Here is a 17,435-nt window from a genome sequence, read left to right as displayed (position 1 = left end):
TACAAACATGAGTGTGTGTGTGTGTGTGTGTGGGTGCGCCTCAGGTCACTGCTGTCACTCTCCCGTAGAGACACAGTCCAGACACACATACACACACCCACCCACACACACCCACACACACACACACACACACACACACACACACACACACAACCGCAGTGACCTTAGTCTCTTTCATCGCAACCTGTTTTCATTACGACAAACCAAACTCTCATTTCCCACATGCTGCATGGTGCTGAGAGGTCAAAGGTCACACTACAGTGAGGCCACACTGCGACAGGAAGTTCCAGGTCACCTCAGACTCCAGCTGCAGGAGTGAGGGGGGCGGTGCTGCTGGGGTGTTTTGAGGTTGAAATCCAACACAACCCGGTCAGCTGGTAGTGTTTCTATCTAATGACTGTCAGCGTGATTTACTGAGGCAGACTGAGTCAACTTCCTTTTCGGACCAAACAACGTCTGCGGGTTTTTTGCTTCTTCTAACATTTTGTTGTAAATGTCACAATTAAAAGGTAAGATGACACAATAATGAGCCGCGAGGGGGAAATGGGACAGAACAGCACCAAAGTGTTGAGCAATGAGAGCAAGAGCACTGAAGAGAGACGATTTAAGGGTGTGCCTCATATTTTAACTGTTGGGCTGATCTAATTTCTTGTTTTTGAAAACAAAACTCATGTTCTTGGTCAAAAGTGTTCACACAGATGAAGACATGTAGCTTCAGGCTGCAGTGAATGTAAACATCAGGATGATTTCTTCACTTTAACTGTAAATAAACATCCATTAACCCACAAGAGATGCTCAGAATAATTGCAAAATCATCCTGGCTATGTTTTAGTGAATAGAAACACAGTGATGGCTGTTTCTAAATCTTTTGGTGTATGGCAACAGGATGTGCACATTTTAGCAGACTGTTAGGGGAGGTAATCTGACTACATTGATACAAAAATAGACCAAGTAGCTAAGAACTAACTCATTCCTAACAGTATGATTTTCCTCTTTACCACAGAATATACTAGAGGTCTTCATTGGACGAGCTGCTGGACCCTATACTCAAGAGTCTGCTGGGGACCTGTATAGGTTTGGGTATACTGTAGGTTTCATAACAGTCAATCTGATCTTGGTCAGGTCCCAGCCTTATGCTACAGTGTCAAAGGGTCTGTTTAACTTTATGTGTACCTGTGTGTGTCCAAACAAATGTGTTATTATCAGTACTGATCCCCAGAGAAGCTTTACAGTGACCTCTGGTTAACCCCCAGGATGATGAGGCTAACTTGGGATCAGATAACAAGAGTGAAAAAAAAAACATGAGATGCAGCACCTTGGACCTTGAGTCAAAGTGGTGATATGGATATGGATACCTGCTTCACTAAGATTAAATAAAACTTAAAAGAAATCTCTAGAAACCTTTTCGGTCCTGGCCTCTCTTATGTTGTGGACAAGACATTTAGACTAATTCCTGTGAAGAGTAGATGTGTGGTGGACAACTAATTAAGGTAATACAGCAGCTAACATGATTTCTTTATCATTTCTTGCCTATGAAATTATGACCAATCAAGATTAATCCTAATTTCAAAATATTGTATTTGCAGGGATCCGGTGTAGCTCCGTTGGTAGATCTTCGGCTAATTGTACAGAGGCTACAGTCCATGTCGCACTGGTTGTTGGATCTGATCCCAGTCGTGGAATTATTTGGTCCATGTCATTCCCTCTCTTACATTTCCTGTCTCTCTCAGCTGTCATATCAAGTAAAGGGAAATCTACCCCTGAATCTGCCCCTACTGACCAGCAAAACTTACCTGAGTCTATCAAGCTGGTCCCGCACACCACTACACAACCATATGTATATGGTGCAACGATACACAAAATTCACGGTTTTCGTTCGATATGTTTTTGTCACAGTTCGATACGTTTTCGATACAGAAAAAGAGAAATTTCCATGCTTTTTTTTACTTATTGAAATTACCAACATTTGTTTCAGCTCAAAAGCAGTCTGTCTGTCTGTCTGTCTGTTCTATATATATATATATATATATATATATATATATATATATATATATATATATATATATATATTAGGGGTGCAACAATAAGTGTATCTGTATCAAACCGTTCGATACAGTGGTCACGGTTCGGTACGCCCTATGAACCGAACAATACGCAATTATATATTTATATATTTATTTATCAACTTCTGACGAGGCGCTATGTGCTGAAAGTTCAGCGGTTCTGCGCTCGACTCCCCCGGGCTGCATTGTCGAGCACAGGTCCACTGAACTGCGTGTTAGTGATGTTCGATACCACTGATTTCCTTTCCGATCCGATACTGAGTAAAATTCAGGCTGGTATCGGCGATACCAATCTGATACTGATACTTTGTGCAAATGCACCTATTGTGTCTGGTAAATCTAAAAAAAAGTAGTGTATTTCTGAGTTATTTATTTATTTATTTATTTAAAACTCGTAAGTATATCGAGGTAGCGGCCTCATTAACGATATAGCCGAGCTAATACAACAACAGAAAAAACAAACAGAGGACACAATCATACAAAATATGTGAAAATGGTGTTTTAAATACAAACAAAAAAGAAAATAAGTAAAACAATAAAACATTAAAAATAAATTATTGTTTCATTATTAAGAACTAGAACTAGTAGTTCCCACCAACCGCTTATCATTTAGACAAGATCTCAATGGTTTAAATACTTTCCACTGTGTTCCTGTTAATGATATACATTGCCTCAAATGATTGAAGTATCAAAAGTATCGATCTTTTGATTTGAGAATCGATTTTAGAGCATAAAGATCTGGTATCGGAAGTATCGATATTTCAGTATCGATCCGCACATCACTAGTTCTCATATGTTTAGCATGGGAGTTTTCTCTTACAGGCTACAGTTTCAGTATACAGTCAAGTAAGCTGTAGGCTGTATAATGTTGGTGGCACTGTTAGGGTGAAAGTGAGCACGATCATGTGGGCATTGTTTTCACGTTTATGTGGGTAAGAGGTAACAGTGAGAGCGCCTTCGTCACCTGGCGTCAATAGATCTGCCTCATGCTGAGGCAGTAAAATTATGTCAGGGAAACAACAGTTTGTTCAGCCCTCTTTGTCTTTAAAGGCTCAGTCTAATGTATATTAAAAAGCACTGAGGAGTGAGTCTGCTGCTCTGTGCTCCTGTGTGTAAAGAGCCAAATGTGAGTGTGTTGTGAACTTGCCTGTGTATGAACGTCTTTTGTATTCACCCTCTAAATAGCAAGAACTTTGTGGAGATACTGGACATGGATCTGAGACTTTGGACCAGGTTTTGATTGGTTTGTTGCACAGTCAATTTCTGCATCCTTAAGACGGCAACAGGTTGTCTTACCAAAGCTTAAGACACTTTGCACTGAGTATATGATAGGGCCAAGAATGTCACTCTGTTGCATGTAATACATATGCAAAAGGTGTCTGCTTTCTTCCTGACTAATAGTTTGTTAGTTAAGGCAAAAACAACTACATGCTTACTGCCAGATCAACATCATGGAGTGATACAACAATAATGCAATATTTCAATTGTGGATTAAATGAAACTTGACCTCTGAGTGCCATACTGAGTCTCAGTCTTTCTTAAAACTTGGTACAGTCTCTCATTCCCCTTTTATTTTGTGTTTACAATAGCATCCTAAAAAAGCTCCCCTGTCATCACACCTCTATACTTTTATATTGATCTTGCACAATATTGATGTTGCAGTGTGTGATGGGGTAAAACCTTTGGATATGTTATGTTAACAAAAAGGAGCCTGCTGCTGAATTTTTCTCTGACCTAGCAAGCCGGTTTATTACCTGTACCAGACGATTTGTTGACCTATATTAGTGAACCTGTGCTTAATCGTCTTTGTGACTTCCAATTCTGAGTTATGTTTGTGGTTTAGTAGTCTGATAATAACCTCTTAAGTTATATAAGTAGCCCTTTTGTTGATATAAGGTGATCGTTAGCATAAAGGGGTATAGCATTAGTGATCATCATGTTAGCTGTAGAAAGTAGCTGTTTGGAATGGAAATGGAGCGCCGCCTGCAAGCTAGTTCAGGCAGACAACTCGAGCTGCGCTCCTTCATACTGACACGTCATCCTCCTCCCTATCAGCTGATCTCAACATCCTCTCATTGGCGGTCTATTTAAGCTGCAAGTCTCCCCGTCTCTGCCTCTGCTTTGCAAGTGCTCCTGCTGTCCTGCTCAGTGCTGTGTGCAAACTTTGAACCCACCTCCTCCCCGGCATACACCTGCGGGCTCCGAGGGGGTTAGTCCTATCTCATTGCTCCTAAATGTATGCATTTAAATAATCGATGCTGAGTAATGAGGTTTGGAGCCCTTACGCCAAACACAATACTGTATGCTGCAATAAACTTTATCTTAAGTAAACGTGAGTTATCTGACTGAACTGCTGTTATGGTGGGCTCATTATGACAGAAAAACTGTAGAATTCCGAGAGGTATAAATAAGACCACCGGTCAGTTAAACTTTCACTGCAATACTATTCACTGGCCCAGTTAGTTGAAGATCTCCTTGTAGTATATTTCTTTGGAAAAGCTTTTAGTTATTGAAATGTCTCAGAGTTCAGCCTCAGCCCGCCGTCTGTCGGCAGATACAAACTGTGTGGTGAACGACATCATCATCAACAGCACCAGTTCTTACCTCGTCCAGGACTTCATTGGCAAAGGATGCTTCAGCAAAGTTGCCAAGTCTGTGAATTTATTCACAGGAAAGGATGTAGCTCTTAAGATTGTAACATCTGAGGACCGCAGAGCCTCAGAAAGAGAGGTATAGATCCTTCAAGTCAGCTAATATATCTTATCACCTATATAACCCTGTTTCTGTTCATTTCATGTTAAATGAAATAAATTTGTTAAATTAAAAAAAAAATGAGATTTTTAATTAACATTTATTAACAGATAAACACACACAAAAGTACCAAAAATTGGCACTGTTGAGTACCGGTACCGATTTCCAGGTACCGGGTATCAGTACCGTATCGGTTCAAATGTGAAAGGTACCCATCCCTAATTTCTATGGTGGTCTAGCTTTGCCCTAAGTCTCACTTGGCTGTCATTTCATTTTTCCATTGGTTTCATCTTTAAAGAGACAACATCTTTTTTTCATTTTGGTACCAGGGGTTTATGTAACTTAAGCAAATGTGTTTCTTTAAGTCATTCAATAACCTATAATTAATATTCAACTCTATTAGCTTAATAAATAAGAACATTTAAAAACAGAGGTTTACAGGTTTTAAGGGGTACGTAAAAGTTGTCAGTTTGGTACTTTAATTTGATTCCTGATACAGTGGAAGTTCAGTTCAGTTAGGTATTAATCCAGGACATTCAAACTCAAGGAGCAAACAAAATAGTGACCTTACAGAAAAGTCTTGGTGAAAGAACCTAGGGCGCTGTATCTAAGAGTAGTTAATGCAAAGAAAGCGATGCAGAAATAACCCTTCTACTTTTAAGGGAGTTTTATTTCTAACTGGAACAGAGCTTCACAAGTATCTCAGTTCTGAATTACTTTTCAGCGACAGAGTCACAGGAATTTATTGTTTAGTTGAAAAATAATGTGTATACATGAGAAAAATTCTATTAACCAGTTACAAATTCTTTACACTGTCTTTGTATGTGGTCTCACCCTGTATGAAGCAGTTTTGCTTCTTGTCTGTTGAATAGCATCACTTCCTTCCTCACTCTCTGATGTGTCATCTGGTGTCTCCCCGAAAGCAAGAAAACCAAATGATACCTGCTGTTACCCTGATAGATGTCTGAATTATCTGCTCTCAAAAGTGTGAGAACCATTTGGGGTAACGTAACTACAAAGCTAAGTTCAGCATGAGGTCTTGACGAACCAGTGTAGCAGGTCCTTTAAGGATGAAGTAATGCTGGCCGGTCAGTGGGGTCAAAGGTCAGAGGGAACAGAGAGCTGTGAGAACCCCAAACGAGCTCCACACAGAGGGAAAGATGAAAGTGTGTGTATAAGTGTTTTTGTGATGTAATACACATGCTGGTCTGGTGATATAAGAGATATAATGTCAGCAACCATCTTACAATGTCACACACAAACACACACCACGTATAAGAAACAAAAGAACAGAAGAAAGAAAGGATTTCCTGTGGAGGAAGTGTGTGTGTGTGCGTGTGAGAGTGGGTGGTTGTCGGTGGTGTCACTACAGAGGAATGGAGCTCAGTGTGTGTGTGTGTGTGTTTGTGTGTCTGTGTGTGTGTGTGCTTGTGTGTATGTGTGCGTTTGTGTATGACTCAGTGTTATAGCTCCCTCATAGGATGTGAATGAGACATCGGGATCATCATTAATGTGCCTGTACACAATCATATCTCATTGGTCATGGCAACAAATCAGCAGCTGTCAATCAAATTACTCCAAAGCTAACAACAATGTGCGTTTGACTTCTTGTTGGGAAACTCACACGTTAGTCTCCTCCCACAAGTAAAGCTAATGATACGTTGGCAGCACGTTATTATTTGAGTCATGTTTGAGTAAAACTCACCAGGGGGATGGCGACCCTGCTGCTGTCCATGATGGGGATGGTTCACATGATGGTCATGGTTGAGATGTGGGTTGTGCATGTTTGCAGTGTGCTGTGGCACATGATGGAGGGTATGGGCGTGTCCTGTGTCCCGGGCAGGGTCCGTGATGTTGTGCTGGTTGCCTGTGTAGCTTGCGTCATACAGTGAGCTGAGGGGGGCCTGGTGGTCGTTCTGTTCACGGTCTGGGTCGCCGTGCTGCCGCTGGAACTTCTCCTGAACACCTGGAACACACACAGGTGACAATAATTAAGTTAAAATCTAATTAGAATAACAACATGCTCATCAATGTCACTTCACCCTCTCCGACCAATAAAGTCAGGAAGGGGCGGGACTTATCAACTTTTTTTTACCATATTCTCTCAGCCTTTTCCTCTCAGTTTTTTCCATGTGCCCAGACTCATTTCAAGGGAATGTGGTAAGATTTCCTTGAAGGAAATGTTAAGCATATAGAGCGATTTTGTAGTGCCATTGGAAAACTTTCATAACCCAGTCATAGTAAGCACCAGTAAGAAGCACTCTGTAATTGAGTTCATGGACAATACCAGCAAAAAAAATGCTGTTACTGAATATTGGCATTTACTCTTATATCTTTTATAGACACCGTGAGGAACTTTCGTATTGTGTAGATGCTGTTGACCTTAGAATGGAAATCAGTCGTGTTTTTCTGGAAAGAAGAAGGCATTTCCCACGAGAACCATGACCCTGTGTCGTAGAGATGGAGCTCTTGCCACGCATTTGCTGTGGAAATGAATGAATGGAATACAGATCTTCTTATTCATACTACTTTTCTTGGTTCAAGACAACTTTTTGCAGAGTGATGAGGTAATTGATTTATTTGAAGCTACATAAAATTATAAACTGTAATGCAACAACAAAACTTAATAAACTATGATTTATTATCATTAGTTATCCAACAAAAGGTGACCAGATGTACCAGTTTGACATTATGTGTCACAGCACTAGTGTCATGATAATAAAGAAATAACCAATCTTGTTGCTGATAACCTTATTTTATGCAGGCGATGAAGAGGTATCAGTGTTAGAATGAGACTATTTCAGTATCACTTAAATACTTCATGGACCGTGAAAGCTTCTTTAATTACAACAAGCACACAACTTTGATTCTGTAATTAGTCTTGTTTTTAGGATTTAATAAGTAAAACATAATTCACATTTTGGCCCACATGCTAGAAGACACCAGCAACCACAAATCCTTCTGTATGAGACCACAGACCTCTGCTTTCAACCGGCATCCAGGATTTGATTGACACAGAAACCTAGCTAATATAGTATAGACTTTTCTCCTTTGTTCACACCTGTAAAACCTGTATGATATCTCTATTTTTCATTCAGTTTCATACGTCTTTTAAAAAATTATTTCACTACATGTTTTTGATTGAACCAACAAAGCTTCATAGGAAAAAGAGAGAGAGAAGCAGGAAGTCAGTCAGACAGACAGGTAGAGAGTTAGACAGAGAGGCTGATGGGAAACAGGCTGATGTATATGGGGAATTCTCTGCTGAGTTTCCTCAGTTTTATTTCTCTCTGGGTTCATTGTTAAACTCTCCCGTCAGTGACAGTATCATAGTGACAGCAGGAAGAAGAGCTCTATATCTGTGACCTGCAGTCAGAGCAGAGGGCAGAAATACTTCAGAGCTGCATCTGCGACATGAAGAGGAGGAAGTCATGCAGTGTCATCAAATCTGTCCCCATCATAGGTTTGAATCATTGGTGCTGACTTCAGATAATTGTTGAGTGTTTTTATTTTTGTAATAGTTTTGTGGTGGTTCTTTTGAGGTTGTCAGGTATCTGCACCTGTTTTAACTTCTGTGAAAACTATTGCTTATCTGCGAGAATGTTTCAGCCATTCATCCTTCTCAGAGGATCATCCAAAACTATTTAGTAAGCTACGTATGTTTTCACAGCTCACAGCTAGTTCTAAAGCCCTCTATGTATGATCAGTCTCACTGTTATTTTGAGCTGCTGCTCTGATGTTTGATTGTTTATATTCTGATGTCTGGTAATGATGCCTGAAATGACGTGCTGGGTGCTGGGGGTCTCTGGTAATGATGAACCTAAAGACTTATGTTCTGTGAAAGAGGTGATGACTCACCTCAGAGGCGTTCACATTGTATTTTAATGTGTTCCTGTTATTGTGTCCTGTCTCTTTCTGCTGTTTTCATGATTTAAATACATTGACTTAAGCCTGCAGGAAGTAGGTTCAATCGGAGGTGTGGTGGGAGCAGACTGTACCATGCAGAGGTGTGTGTGTGTGTGTGTGCGTGTGTGTGTGTGTGTGTGTGTGTGTGTGTGTGCGTGTGTGTGTGTGTGTGTGTGTGTGTGTGTGTGTGTGTGTGTGTGTGTGTGTCTAAATGCCTCTTTGTTTTTCTTTGTTTGTTAAATCAAGCCTCTAAAGGCCAAAGGTCTATTTTAGTCTGATTTTTCCCCCAAAACATTCACTGTTTTGATTCTCAGTGTTCTCGGTGCCAGAGGTGAAAACACCTCATGTATTATGCTCTGCATGTTTCCTGCAGGGTTTCAGAATAACACTGAAAAAACTTTTATGTCTCAGTTGACCTTCAGTTTATCAGATATTTATCTCCCATGAAATTCACATGTAACGGCAGCAGTAGACAAATTGTACAAAACAACACAAAATAAATTTCTGACGAAAAAAGAAAAGTACTGCACAGTTCCAGAAGACAGAAGAACCTGCTTAATGAGCTTGCTAGCATCTCTGTGGACACTACTTGATGAAAAATGGTTTGAACCACTTCACAGACTTCAGGAACACCTGCAGCATTTAGTTGTACAAACTGAAGCTCAGAGGCAGAGCAGAAAGGTTGGCTCCTCTGGTCTGTCTTGTTGAAGATTTCAACTGACACCTCACAGGGATGAACCAAGGGATCACTATTTATGGCCACAGAAGTCAGGGGAGGCTCACTCCTGCAGAAGACATATCAGCTTGTTTTGAGTAGGCTCCAACCGTCCATGTTCTTCAATTCATCCAATGTGGGTCACAGTGGCAGCCGAATCAGGAAGTTAGTCCAGAGCTCCCCTGCAATGTTTTATAGCTCCCCAAGGGTTCCCAAGCCAGATGAGATATATGATTCCCCCTACAAGTTGTGGTTAACTTCCATGTCTCCTTCCAGTGTCTAAAAGTGCCAGAAAACTCCATCTCAGCTCACTCCATTTAATGAAGAGATGGCCCAAAGGCTGAGCTCAGCCAGAGACTCGTAGTTGGTCACTGATCAAATTTAATTTCCCTAAGTAAGGGTTGAAAAGCAGATCTGGCTTGTGAAATTGGAGCTTTGCCTTCAGGATCAGGGCCCTTTTCATTAAATACAGCCAATGTCATGATCCATTATAATGTAACTGTATTCCACAAGGTTCACACATTCTTCATAACTACTTCACACTCAGATGCAAACTGCCCCAGTTTGTTCAGGAGGTCACAGTTTGATGGAACAAACAAAACTACATCATCTGCAAATAAATGCTGATATAATTCTAAGGTCTCCCAACTTAACTCCATATCACCCTAAAAAAAGCCAGTTTAACTGAATTAAATACCTAAATTGCCTGAAAAATGTCTGCTTAATCTTAGGGAAAGGTGCTGTTAAAAGAGGCGAACAAAATGTAATCTCTCAGGATCTCACAGACAAACTGTTTTCGGGTGTTTCACGTGGTTGTTTCTTGTTAGTTAAGTTATCTTGTAGGAAGTTAAACACAAAGCTGAGCTTGTTAGTGTTGATTCACGTCTAAAATAGTCTGACAGCCAGGGTAAACTTTCAGCAGAAGGTCATCTACTTGTACTGTCCTTGAGTGGAGTGAATAGTTCAAACACTGTCCATCTACCTCTGATCATTTCAAACATCCATCAATCAGCCACAACACGTGATCACACGTCATTATCAAGCCCCCAAACAGCTTTGCAGGGTTAGAGTTAAAACAAACAGAAACTTAACACAAAGCACCTCCTTTACTTCATCAGGTCACAGTTACATCAGTTTCACCTAACGCCATGCTGCTGTGACCTCTGACCTCCTCGTACAGTGCGTAACTGTGTTGGCTGTTGACAAATCTTCATTAGGACAATGACGCACTCCCTCTTCTTCCATATGTGAGTCACTTTGTTTACAGGCTGAGGATGTGGGAAGGAGGTTGACCTTAGTAGTGAGAGCAACTCGCCCACACCTTCTTCCCATGAGGGAGGGTGGGAGAGGGAGGGAGGGGGAGGTTAGACCTCCTCCTGACCTGATCTGAAGGTTTATCGAAGCTGAGCCTCACAGCTTCCTCACTTTGTTAAACAGGCAGGAATGAGTCAGAGAGCTTTGACATGTTCCTTTTTAGAGACTAGAGGTCAGGAGTGTGTGTGAATAAGAAAGGACATGTAAAACTTGGGACATAAATCTATTAAAGCATTGTGGGGACTCCCCTTGCTTTTGGAAGTCCCCATAACGGTAATCATTATATCTCTGGGCGAAGTCCAACAAGTCAACAGATTCTTTTTACTTAGGGAGAGCAGGCAATCCGGCCATGTGGTGCATGATGAGAGCTGACCGAATTTCTACCAACACCACTCAATCTAACCCCTATGCAAATAACCTAATTCATTGCTACAATTCAGGCTCATGTAGCTTTGATCAAACAATCAATCGAGGACATACCAATCAAAACATAGATCAGTATTCAATAAAGGTTATATTTGAAAGCCGTCAGACAGGCCAACATCAAGCATGGCCTGGCTCACAGTTGTGTTTTAGTGGTTCTAATCCACACAAGGCCTTCAGATTTACAGACTTAAGCATCAGAGGTCAAACAAGCCTCTGTCTTCAGCCTTTTGGGATTGGGTAAAATCGACAGGAAATAAATCAAAGTCAGTGTAATGTCCTGTGAAGTGATGGAAACACCGTTGACATGTGTGTGCTCCCAGGCACAGAGGGAAAAAATAAAGAAAACACAGCAGGAAAACAGATGGATGTTTGATTCCTGATTGTCAAACAACAAGTGTGACTGAGGTTAAACCATCACATTATAAACACTGTGTGAACTGTAGAAGGTCACACTGAGCTCCAGGCAGTGTTGTAGTACTAGAATCTGATTTTCAGGACTCGTGAATGAACTTGGACTTGAGCACTGGTAACTTGAACTTGTACTGACTTCATTTAGACTTTAGAGAAAGAGAGGAAACCTAACTATTGATAAAGACTGAAATAATGTTGTAGTAATTTTTTCCATGAGGCTCTAATAATTTATTCAGTTTCGAGAAAGGGCTGGCACATGTTTCTAGCTGCATGCATGTTAATGTGCAATCCTGTTCAGCAACAGTTACTACCAGGATGCTTCAAGGGTGCTGCTGACACTGTACAAAACCATGTTCACGTGTCAAGAGACTTTAGATTCAAGAAAGAAAATCATTCTTTAAAACAGTTTGAATTAATTTTCAACTGGATTGAATCCAAAATCGTGTTTTTGTGGTACGCCTATTTGTGCACAAAAGACAACCTTGGAGTCAAATAGCCAGCAGACAGAGTTATCAAGACTTAGGTGTCAGGTTTTGTGATTTCTAAATGGTGCATTCAGGTCAAAAACAGAGAACCAAAAAGTTCAGTTCATGAAATAGCTCCTAAAAGAACCTGTCTTATACTAGTCATAAGTCTTATTCTGATGTGTTTCTTTCCATCAGTGTGAAAGTGTCTCAGGTGTCCGTGTGTATTAAGTTTTTGTTTGCCAGGACCAGTTTAATGGTGTATAACAACCTATGAAAGCAACAGCTCTGCTCAGAGGTAAAACTCACCTCCTCACTCTCTCTCTGTCAGCTACACCTGTATCCTCACTTCCACGACACGCAGCCTCTGGAGTGCTGATAACTTTTGTTCTTCCGCAGGTAACAGGGTGGGCTGCTGGTCTTGTTTACCTTGTTTCCTCCTGTTTATCACTGCTTAGGATGTTAGTTATAATTTGCTTTCTTTGATTTCCTCAGGTTGTGTTTGTTATCTTCCTTGTCACATTTGTTTTGTTGGCCTCTGCCCACCCTGAAGTTAAATCAGCCTCCTTTTGTTTATCATCTGAGCCAGTAAATAGATTTAACTCTTCCTGTGTACAGTAATCTCTCTGAGTTGTTGCTGCTCCAGATGAGGGGAAACAAGGTTCAAGCATGTTGTGTGTCAGCAAACTCTGAAGAAGTATTATGGACAAACTGCCAGTAAGTTTTATGTAGAGATTGTACATGCTGAACAAAGACACAGTGTTTAATTGGTTCATGCTGACATCAACATATAAGGACTCTCGCAATAACAATGCTAAAATGCTGATATCAGCAGGTGTAATGTTTATCATGTTCACATGGATTAAAGTTATCCGTCGCCATGATGGATTTCCGTCATTTAGAAAATGAGAGGGGGAAAAAACTACTCGTGTGCTTTGTTGTGGTCCCATTAAAGCTGTCCTATTAAACTGACACTGCTTTCAACAAATACAGCTAGCCAGAGCCATAGTTTCAACCAGTCAGAGTCAGAGCAGGGTGGGTCATGCTTGCCAATGCGCGATGGGCCCGGGTGCGAGAAAACTTATTTTGCAAGATCATCAGAATCTGGTGAAATTTAACACAGGTGGAATGGTCCAACGTTATCTGTGGAAATACATTACTAAACGAGGACAGTCGCTTGTTTTTTAATCTGATAGCGGCTTCCATGGTAAGTTTTTATTTGTTACTTATTGAGTGTCTGTAAAGTTTATGTTGAAGAACAGGTTATTGTACACAATAGTGTATAGGGGGAACTTAACTTTATATCTTCTTATCTTTAATGGCGTCGTGATTTTTTTGGATGTTCTTAGTACGTTGAGTGTTTTTCACGTTAAACTCATTCAGTATGCCAGCATGGACGCGCTGTTTCTTGGAGAAGGCTCCGACGTTTTGACCATTGACAAAACTGTCAATAATAAGTGGACATGGGCTTGGTTACATGAAGTGGGGGAGAATGGACAGCCTGTCGGTAAAAATTTGATTGCCTGGTGTGTGCATGTGCTTGGTTTGCCACAAAAAAAATTGTATGTGGTAGTAATGGCAAAAAAGTCCTAATGCGCCATCAGTCAGAGGATGCACACAAAGCCGCCGTTCATGCTGTTTGCACACCTCCTCCCTGCCTGGTGCAACAACCACCACAACTGAGGCACGCACATCCATGGCTGACCGTGTGTGCAAACAGCAAGTCCGCATTATGTGCTTTTATAGCAGAGCACGACCTGTCACTCTCCATGTCGCAGCCACTAGTGGAGCTAGTGAAGTCGGTCGCTGAGGATCAGAGCGCACTTTCCAGGTTGACACTGTCTAATGCAGTCGAATGTTTTTTTTAATTTTGGTTTAATCCGTGTTCACCATCTTGTTTTAGGAAGCCACATAGCATGCTATCCTGGTGTGGCTTCCTGAAGTCGTTCACTTGAAGAGGAAAAAACTCCCACAGGACTCCGAAGTAAAACTGATAAAACAAATTCCTTTAATCCACAGTTTTGTTAAAAAATCTTACTGGATGTTTCAAAGTCAAGTTTTCCAAAACAAAGAATTATAATACGAAGGTAAAGAAACCATGTGGCTCGGTCCTTGATTGATCCTCAACTGTTTGCCCTAGTCTCACCCACACGCAAGAGCTCTCTCTCTCTTAAAGGGACAGTAACATACTCATTGCTAACAACAGTACCATTCTGCCTTTTAACTTTACAAAATATCCACATGAATTAAATCAAATTACTTTTAGCTGACTCAACATATTTTATCGCTTAACTTATACAATAAAATCGCAAATATGAAGATTAACTTTCAACCCAAAATTGTTGATTATTTATTTACCTTTTAATATGCCTGAATGTAACTTGGCCATTACACCACCTGAAGGACCGGGTCTTGGTCTTGCTTCTTCAGATACTTCAATCACATCTGTTTTCTCAGGATTCAGCTGGGCATCAGAAACTGTTAGAGACAAACAAAACTAGCTTAAGCAGACAAGAAACGTGCACATACTGAGGGGGGATTAATTTGGAGTGGATTGTGGTCACTGATAGTCATAAGAATTGGGAAGCATCACCACTCTGCTACACAGAGCTATGCGCTCTCTTCCTGACAGGCCTTAAATTATTCTAAATACAGAAGATGAGCTGAATGAGGGGACATTCCTTACCAGTGTATTGTGAAGTCAGTTCATGGCAGATTTGACATTTCATCATTGATAACAAAGCTTTCTCCATTGGACAAACCAGAAAGAGCAGCTTGTTAAGATTTATATCACCCTCATCCCTATCCTGTGAAATGGCCCAAATGTGAAGAAGTGTTTGGTATATGAAGGGACGAAGCCTTAAACAGCACCTGACCCAAATAATATTGATCAAAATGCCAAAGTAATATTATCAGACTCAATGTTCAGATACGTCATTTAAAGTCATATAGGGGAGGAATTGTTGTCATGATCACTGGATGGTTGTGCCTACCAACTCTCAGACAGTAAAAAAAAAGTCCCCCAGAAACTGGTGTTTGTAAAAAAAGATGTCTTTGTTTTTTTTTTGCAGTGAGGCTCAATGACATAAATATACATGCAAACTACACCAGAGTTTGGGGTGCTTGTAGTCATTAGACAATGTATTTGGTCTCATTTGCACAGGTTTAGCAGGGACAAAAGCTGCACAATTATTTTTATTTTATTAATCAGACCCATTGTAATCATCTCTGATTGAGGAAATAACTTTAAAGGATTTTCCTCTCTGACTGTCTTTAAGGTCAAAGGTTGTAATTTTTTCCCACACTGATAAACTTTGACTTTCAACACAAACGAAAAGAGACGCACTGAGAATAGAAAAGAGGAAACGCTGCAGCATCCCACACACACACACACACACACACACACACACACACACACAAACACACACACACACACACACACACACACACACACACACACACACACACACACACACACACACAGACACACACACAAACACACACTCTTAATCTGGATTGAGTTAAATTCCTGAGTGATACCAGTTTTCTTAAGGATGTTTAAAAATAGGCTCCAGCAGAGAAGAAACAAAACAGAGTGAATGAGGGAAAGTTTGGTCAGGTTTCTATTCTTAAACAAAACCCATCTGAACTAGGTCCAAAGCAGTCCATCTAAAATAATCTGTGTTTATTATTGTTTACAAATGAGACCGACATATCAGTGGTACCCCTGGAGTCCTCAGTGGGCCACGAAGGCTCCTTAGATACATCAACGAGGACTCTTCCTAGCAGAGATCCAGAGGGTGGTTAGCCTAACTGCGTATAAAGACATGAAGTAGGAAATAACTATCATAAAAAATGTAATGGAAACAATGGTATATCCATCAATACAGCACCTCCCAGAAACCAAACTTTGGACTGTCAGTCAGTGTTAAGTGCAAAAAGCTGCAGTTCAAGTGTCCACTTGAGGCTTGCCCAAAAAGCAGAGGAGAAGCCCCTTTAAGTCCCATTGAGCTAAAATACCCAACTTAACATCTGAGATGAACATGTTAACTGTTTGGTTAAAAAGAAAATTGCACACAATGCAGTGGGTTATTTTTTAAGTAAATATAAAGGAGAGGAGTCTTACTTAGTGGCATGATTGAGTTGACTGACAGGTTGGTGTGATAGCTGTTTACCAGGAGGCCTAAATGCTGCGTCAACTCCTGTGACTACAGTATGTTGACCAAAAGTTAGGTTTTCAGCATTTCCAATTTGACGACCACCATCACTGGCCTTCAAAAAGTCTCTATAGAAATTAATGGCCGATGTCACAGAGTCTAAGTTCAAATTTTTTACAGCCTATGGTCTGCTCACTTTAATTTTTCACATGGGAAAATTGAACAGGCTGGACATCCGAAATCATGTTTGTTTGATGTCCTTCAATGTTCGATGTTGCAAAGTGAAAATGCAACAATCCATTTGTCCTGTTATTCTGTCTATGAGAGCTTCCATCTGGCCAAGGCAAGTTCTGTTTTAGTGTATGATGAATTTACACGTTCAAGGCTTTATTACAGACCCAAAGTGACCCTGGGGCTTCTTTTCACCCACCTGAGTCCTCGCAGTCTTGTCCTCCGTGTCCTGGGCAGCATTGCCACAGCAGAGCAGTAAAGATCTGCTGCTTCTGCCTGTAGACTGGCCGGGTGGACAGCTTGTACCTGCATACACATACGCATACACATACACATACACATACACACACACACACACACACACACACACACACACACACACACACACACACACACACACACACACACACACACACACACACACACACACACACACAAGGTCAAATAAAAAAACCTCCACATGAGCACAATGTATTTAAAGTTATTTAAGACCGAATGGATTTCAGTGTAACAACACGCTCAGATATCGGTTTGTGTTATTAAAAGAGAGCAGGATGTCTTTAATCTAGATCAGATTTCTTCCAATTTCTTTGGTTGGCATTTTGTTTAACTGTGTCCGTCACCTCTGATCAACTTTAACTAAACACAGACGCTGTTAGCCTACAGCTGCATATGTGGATGAAACTGTTGCCTTTATTCATCAAACCTGCCATTTACCCTACTTTCTTGACCTTATTTTATTTGCAAGACAAAGGAAAAAATGCAGAACACAATGTTTCAGACTGAACTGTAAAAGTAACATTCAACTTTTTTAAGACTTGTGATGAATTGTTGAACCACTGAAACTCAGAGCTAAAAGGGTGTACATATAGCCCTCTCTGAGGACCTAGAGGGCCATCACAAATAAAATATCTCTGAGACAATAATTGCTTGAAACATGCCTTCTCTGTTTGTGGTAGACTATAAAGGGTTAAATGACAGAAACCACTTTGTCAGA

The 17,435-nt window shown here is 40.6% G+C and overlaps 1 protein-coding gene across 1 annotated transcript in view; it reads right to left on the bottom strand.

The window, feature by feature from the left end:
• Nucleotides 1–17,435, bottom strand: part of mmrn2a (multimerin 2a) — a 41,486-nt gene that overhangs the window by 12,633 nt on the left and 11,418 nt on the right. Inside the window, exons 3-5 of the mRNA XM_034682791.1 lie at nt 16,638–16,744; nt 14,409–14,528; nt 6,520–6,780 (exon numbers count right to left, since the gene is read on the bottom strand). Coding sequence (XP_034538682.1) covers nt 6,520–6,780; nt 14,409–14,528; nt 16,638–16,744 — 488 coding nt within the window. The remainder of the gene's footprint in view (nt 1–6,519; nt 6,781–14,408; nt 14,529–16,637; nt 16,745–17,435) is intronic.

The sequence above is a fragment of the Notolabrus celidotus genome, chromosome 4, assembly GCF_009762535.1.
Source record: "Notolabrus celidotus isolate fNotCel1 chromosome 4, fNotCel1.pri, whole genome shotgun sequence".
Lineage (NCBI taxonomy): Eukaryota > Metazoa > Chordata > Actinopteri > Labriformes > Labridae > Notolabrus > Notolabrus celidotus.
This window is presented reverse-complemented; position numbering and strand designations above follow the sequence as displayed.